At 43.9% G+C, this 7,142-nt stretch overlaps 1 protein-coding gene across 1 annotated transcript in view; it reads right to left on the bottom strand.

Annotated features, from left to right (window-relative positions):
* Positions 1–310: 310 nt before the first annotated feature.
* LOC123033931 overlaps positions 311–7,142 on the bottom strand; it is a 14,903-nt gene continuing 8,071 nt past the window's right edge. Inside the window, exons 3-5 of the mRNA XM_044450887.1 lie at positions 5,379–5,616; positions 1,463–1,542; positions 311–450 (exon numbers count right to left, since the gene is read on the bottom strand). Of these exons, the coding sequence (XP_044306822.1) occupies positions 311–450; positions 1,463–1,542; positions 5,379–5,616 (458 nt within the window). The remainder of the gene's footprint in view (positions 451–1,462; positions 1,543–5,378; positions 5,617–7,142) is intronic.

The following is a 7,142-nucleotide window of genomic DNA, read 5'->3' as shown; positions in this document are numbered from 1 at the left end:
CTGACAGGGAGCTACAGAGAATCTCAGCTAGATGTGTTTACAATACATTTGTTGTAGTTATACATTGTATTTCAAAAATGTAATATGTGAAGATCTGAAGCAAAGAGCAAATGATCTGTACAGTTTACAGCATATACATACATTTGCTTATACATTTGATTTCATGTTGCCTCTCATTCTTCAGCATGTTTCTTCTTTGACTAAATGCCTGTTACTAAAGTACATGTTTGATTCTCCAAACAAATTCTGCAGTTCATTCATATCCATAACTCTTAATCTAGAAGAAGGATAATGCCAGCTTGCCCACCTACTATTTCTTATTTGAAAGAGCAACTGCTACAATTAATGCAATCACTAGGACAGCCCCACCAACTGAGACCAGAATGGTAATCACTATCATTCCGCCAGCTCGCCCTTCAAACATCACATCAGCTGATTCGTAATTGGTCACTGAAAAGCAAAGGAAAATAGAATTTAAGAATCAACGTAATCAAGGTAGTTTTACCAGCAGAAAAATCCCATTTTTACCCCTGCTGAATCTGCAATTTGTATTGATGGATAGTAAAACCAAGATAGCATTCAGATATACAGATGTTTATGCATATTCATAACATTTTGTCAATGTATCAACTAGGAGTCAAGAGCTAAAATTGCAAATATTCATACACATATACCTATGTTTTCACTAATTTCTAGCATCAACTTTTTCTGTATTTATCTGCAATTTTTCTGTTGTTGAAACTGGGAAATAACAAAAACCATTTGTAGAGCTGTTGTTAAAATAGCAGCTAAGAAATTGAGCTACTGGTTTCGTTCTCTTTACCACAAACTTGTTAGATGGCCTTGAGCAAGTCATTATTGACAGTCTCAGACACATACTCCCCCATCTGCAAAATGAGGATGCTAAGACTGCCCAACTTCAGGGGACTATTGGAAAGATAATTTAGATATTGATCGTTTTTGCATTTGAAAATGTAGCAGAATGTGCAAGCCAGCATGCTGATTCCTGGGTTCCCCCACTTCCACACTAGTTCTGTATCTTCCTACTTCCATGTCCCATCCTTGGCTTGCTTATATGATGTCCAAACCTAGGTTGATGGGGGATGAACAACCTAGAGTTCATCCATGGGAAGGATTTTTGTATGGAATCAAGTGAGCCCCATCTTCATCAGAAGTGGTACAGCCTAAGCAGAGGTTAACTACCTCTGTGGTAACTAGCACAGTGAATCACTTACTCAGAAATATATTCCTTTACTGTTGCAAACACTGAAGGTCACTAATGTTACTATAATCAGTAGCAACTTAAGATACACTACAGCTGAAAACCCCCAAACTTGGTCTTTTGCAAATCAACCGGGTAGAATTCGCTCTACTACTGTAACTTTGCTTAACCAAGCAATTATCTTGTTGCTGGTCAATAAGTTATGTTTTAGGCTTTATGTATTTGATTACTGAAACTCACCATTTCCGGTATGTATTGCTGGTGACCAGTCTGTATGAGCTCTTATTGCAGCCTTGTCATCCAAAAAAAAGTAATTAACCCTTGAAACGAGAAAGGAAAAGCAAGTGACAATTTACACATATTTAAAACAAGTATGAAAATTGGTGGAAGATGCATCAGTAATTTCATATATGCAGATAATACCATATTACTGTCAGAAAGCAGCAATGTACAGAAACAACTCCTGCTGAAAGTGAAAGAAGAAATTGCAAAAGAACTGCAGCTTTTAAGAAAACAAAAATCATTACTACAGAAGGATTACAGAACTTTGCTGTCAACCAGGAAGAAAATGAAAGTGTAAAAGGTTTTGCATACCTTGGCTCAGTCATCAATTCAAAGGGAGATTGCAGCAAATAAATCTGAAGAAGACTGAGATTTGGAAGGGCAACATTGAAAGAACTAGAAAAGATCATCTAGTGTAAGGATGTTTCAGTAGAGACCAAGATCATTCAAGCTGTTGTATTGTCATATCATTATGTATGGGTGTGAAAGCTGGACACTGAAGATAGCTGACAGGAAGAAAATTGATGTGCTCAAAACATGGGTGCTGGAGGAGAACTTTGTGAATATCCTGGACTGACAGAAAAATGAACATGTGGGTCATGAGTCATAGATCAAATCAAGCCAGAAGTAAAAATGACAAAACTGAAGTCATACTTCAGGCATGGCAAGACAAGATGCATTGGAGAAGGTGAGAATGCTTCAGAAAATTGAAGGCAGAAGAAAAAACAGGGGTGGTGGTGGGGGGAACCAGCTATGAGATGGATTGACTCCATGAAGGAAGTCACAACCTTGAATTTAGAAGAGCTGAGCAGGACTGTCAAGGACAGGACATTTTGGAGGGCAGTCAATCAGAGACAACTTTACTACAGACTTCCCTTCTCTGAAGGTAGTGCTGAGTGGAAAGTACAAAGTGTTGAAAGGAAATCTGTATAGGGTTGGCCCCAACTTTTTTAAAAAACTGACATAAATATATAAATTGCAGTGTCTGAACAGTGGATTATAAACCAGAGGTTATCATTTCAAAAGGTACTCAGATGCAGAAACAGCCTGGAAATCTAGCAATTTCCAAGCATCCAAATCCAGAATCAGTGCCCAGGAATTTTCAGTGCATACTGGTGTCCACTGTTCCATGACGTACCTGCCTGTTCTGAACTCTTCCACCTTAGTAGCAGAATTTATGGCATCATGGTCTGATTCCACGCAGGTTAATATTTGAATCTATTGCAACCCAAGGCTTCCTTAGATAGACTTGTTATGTCCCCTCTGCCATCTGCAATCTGCAGATGGGCAAGAGCAGCTAAAAAATGTGGTACAGCTCTCTTGTGGTGGCTTCCCAGAAGCTGTTTGTGGTCATCACTGTGGCCAGTAAAGGCCTTTACAGTTGTGTTAACTGCAGCAGAAATGAATGTTTCTCCCGCCTTCTCCAGTGAATGCTACTCCTGCTGAAGTACAGGCCAATGTTTCTACTGAGGAGAAAGGAGGAGCAGAAGAGCGAGTGTAGGCAGAAGAGATGGCCAAAAATGGGTGGGACACAGGCAGCTCTACATGCATTACTTTTCCAGTTACTTATGGGTTGTAGCGGTGGCAGTGGGTGGATGGGGGGAGGGGGGCGGTAGTCAACATTGTTAACATTGCAAGTAAGGCAGATGGAGAAGGGGAGAGATGGGTCCTTGCCTGAAAACAGTGTGCTCCAGCCTGTGCAGCCTATGAGCAACTGTGAGCAGATCTTGGTTCCTAGCTGAAGAATGCTGTTCATTCTGCAGCAGGTACTTGAAGAGAAGGTTATACTGGCTGTTAGAAAGTCAAAGCGAGGTTTAGTTTACAAGCCAGATTAGTGGGGCCATTGGAAGAGGCAGACAGAGCAAGTGATGAAACCGACATAAATTATTTTGAACACACGAATGGTGCTTGTGGTTCAAGGCAAACTCACACCCACACATATGTGTAAGACAACATCTCAGCAGTACAACAGGAGGCAAAAATGTACCCCTGCACTTAGTGTGCCAGATGCTTTTGAGCTGACAGGTGAGCTTAAACTGCAGCAGAGCAGGTGTACTTCTTCTGCTCCCTGCTGCTTCCATGGCTCCAGAAATGAAAGGGAAAGTTTGCAAAGAGGCCACACAGTTCTCCCCACATCCCATGAAATGCCTGGAGGACAACAACACTGTATATCGCTCTTCGGAAGTGTCCTTTAAAGTGCACCTGACAAAGCATTTCTCATTGTTTTTCAGTATATATACAAATTGATAGGGAAGAAGCAAAACATTAAATGGCAGGGAAAAGAACATTGGAGAGTGACATTGTGCTGGGAGAAAGGGAGTTGCTGAACACCAACCAGGTTTTCTGCTTTGATCTACCTCCTTCCACAAGCCTTCACTGAAGAACATGGATGGTGCCACCTGTTGTACAGATGTTACTGATGACCAGGAGCCCCACCCTCACTTCTTCCTGCCATGAGGGGGTTGCTCTTGTCAGCTGGCTCTCTGCAATGGTGCAGGGTGACCAATGGATCCACCACCGGGAAGAAAAGTGCATACAGTGCAACTTCCTTCAAGGAAGGAGGAGGACTGGGAAGGTTTGACAGGGAAAGAAACTGCTATGGGCTATGGCATGCATGGCAGGTACCACTGCTTTGCTGCCTTTAATGCTGCCACTTTTGAAGCACATCTGTTTGCCTGTCAGTGACCACAGTCTAGTCCCTCACAACCCACTCAAAGACAAGATCTGAGGCAGCCATGTCTTTCCACACCAACTTGCCTGAGATGTAGATGTGGTTAGCAATTGTCTGAATTGCCCAGATAACCAGTAGACACTCCTTGACCCTGATTCTCTCTTCCCCTATAACTCACTCCATTCAACAAGATCTCCTGATTCTCTGTGTTGGCTTTTCAGTGAGTTGAAAGGGTGATGGCTATACAGGGTTAGCACAGCTGATCCAGCATAAATCTGGGTTCAGCAAATAATCTTAAGAAATCATAGCTTAATGGGGTTACAGCAATATACTTGTCTTTCATTAATTTGTATCTCCAGAAATGCATTTTAGTGCTAATTAAAAGTACAACTAAAAATGGTTTTTAATCTTATCCTCCATATGGCTTGTGACCAACACGTATTGTGCTGTGATAAGCAACTTTTCTGATTAGTTCTGCATGTCAGAACCAGATCCTTTATAAAAGAAAGAGTGATATTAAAGGTATCTGCACATCATTTCTGTTCTGAATAAATCTGGACTTTCTATGGTTTGCAAAAAGATAGAAGAATCCCTAGAGAAAATACAGGATTGGCAGGGGCTGGATGACAGTGTCATGTGGATGTACAGTAAACAGGGAGAAAATGTAGCACAACATTTTCATATCCAGTGCCTAGTGTAGAAGCACCCCCTATTGTTTTAAGCACACACAACCTTGGTTTTTAGAGTGGGTTGTTTTCCTTATAGCAATCTTGGTTCCTTCCATATCTAGCTGCAACCCAATAAGCACCTCTTACTCGCTGAAAAATACAAAGTGAACCTCAACCTCTAAACCCAGTCCACAGGGCAACATGCAGTGGGAACTTACAGCCAAACTATTTCCCTCCCATGCTTCTGCAAGCTGATTCTGTTGTGCAAGTGGGACCCACTGCTTATGCAAGAGTGTTCCCTTAGGCAAGCTCTTCCAACCGGCCTCTTTCCAGAAGGGCACGTTTTCACTTGTTTGGGGTTGCTTCCAGAAACACGAAAACTCTCTTGTATCAAAGGTGCTTGTGTTGGGGTGCTAGAGAACTGGCAGAAACACACCATTGGACTGCCCATGGATTGCAATGCTTAAATATACCTCTTATAAATGTCAGAGGTGCATCAATTAGTGTCCATGCATTAATTAGTGTTCATGGTTACCTGTAAAATGTGGATGGCTTAAGGACTTGATTGCAGAAGGGGCTTTTAGTCTGGCGGCAAGTCTCTGTTCCCACCTGATAGCCTATGACTGTGATCAGCTCGTATTGGCTGTCGTCCATGTCCATGACCAGAAGATCCCTGGCTACTCTGCATGAGATGCTCTTGAACTCATCAGCAAAATATGTTGTAGCCTGGGGTTTTTTGCGGAGATTTTCAATCTCTTCAGTATCTGTCACCCCTTCAAAGGACAGCATAAAATATGATTCTTAGAAACATAGAAACAGAGAAACAGAGCGAGTCAGAAGGGGTCCCCCGGGCCATCTAGTCTGACCTCCGGCACCAGCCGGCTCCGCTCACGACATGCCCACCATGTGCACATCCAGCCTATCCTTGAACACCCACACCGATGGGGCCTCAATGACCTCTCGTGGAAGCCTATTCCACACTCTCAGGGTCCTAACTGTCAGGAAATGCTTCCTGGTAGCCAAATGGAACCTTGGCTCCCTGAGCTTTGCTCCGTTGGAGTGCATCCTGCCTTCCTCTGCAGGGAAGAACAGGTCTCGACCCATCTCCATGTGACATCCCCTCACATACCCGTATGTCGCCAACATATCCCCTCTGAGTCTCCTCTGCTCCAGGCTGAAGAGACCCAGTTCCCTCAGTCTCGCCTCATACCCCATCCCCTGCAAACCGGCCACCAACCTTGTGGCCCTACGCTGCACTGACTTTAACCTGGATATATCCTTTCTGTAATGAGGGGCCCAAAACTGAGCACAATACTCCAGTTGTGGGTGCACCAGAGTCGTATAGAGTGGTAGTAATACCTCTCTCAATCTGGAAGCCACACTTCTGGCTATGCAACCAAGGGTGGCATTCGACCTCTTGATCACCGCATCACACTGCTGACTCATGTTTAGCCTGCAGTCAACCAGTACCCTGAGGTCCCTTTCACAAGTGCTGTTCTCCAGCCACCTGTCACCTAACCTGTACTTATGACAGCTATTCCTATGCCCCAAGTGCAAGACCTTGCACTTATCCACATTGAATGCCAGCCCGTTGCCTCCTGCCCATTTCCATAGTCTGCCCTGATCCTTTTGGATCTGGAGTACCTGCTCCTCAATTATGGCCACTGCTCCAGTTTTAGTGTCATCTGCGAATTTGATCAGCAGACTGTTCACCCCTTCTTCCATGTCATTAATGAAAGGATTAAACAGGATCGGCCCCAGGACAGAGCCCTGGGGGACTCTGCTTGTCACTGGCCGCCATCCCGATGCTTCCTCACTAATGGTTACCTTCTGCTTTCGGTCAGTCAACCATGCCCTAATCCACCGGACAGTGCTTTGGTGTATCCCAAAACTCCTCAGTTTCTCCACCAGGATATCATGGGGCACTTTGTCAAAGGATTGCTGAAATCCAGGTATACCACATCCACTGCATCCCCTCCATCTAGCTATCTTGAAACCTTGTCATAGAATTCCACAGGGTTTGTCTGGCAGGACCTGTTTGTGTGGAAGCCGTGTTGTGTGGCTGCCAGCTTCCCTTCCCTATCTAGCATCACTAGATCTCTCTCTATTATGAGCCTTTCCATTGTTTTTCCTACAATGGACGTAAGGCTAACAGGTCTATAATTCCCCATGTCCCTTCTACTACCCTTTTTGAAAATTGGGACCACTGATGCCACCCTCCAGTCCTCTGGAACTTCACCCGTTCTCCACGAGGCCTCCATTTTTGAGGCCTCGTGGAGAACGGGTGAAGTTCCAGAGG

This window comes from Varanus komodoensis, unplaced genomic scaffold (assembly GCF_004798865.1).
Source record: "Varanus komodoensis strain SLA01 unplaced genomic scaffold, ASM479886v1 scaffold69, whole genome shotgun sequence".
Lineage (NCBI taxonomy): Eukaryota > Metazoa > Chordata > Lepidosauria > Squamata > Varanidae > Varanus > Varanus komodoensis.
The sequence above is the reverse complement of the archived record's forward strand: the minus strand, read 5'-3'. Positions and strand labels throughout refer to the sequence as shown.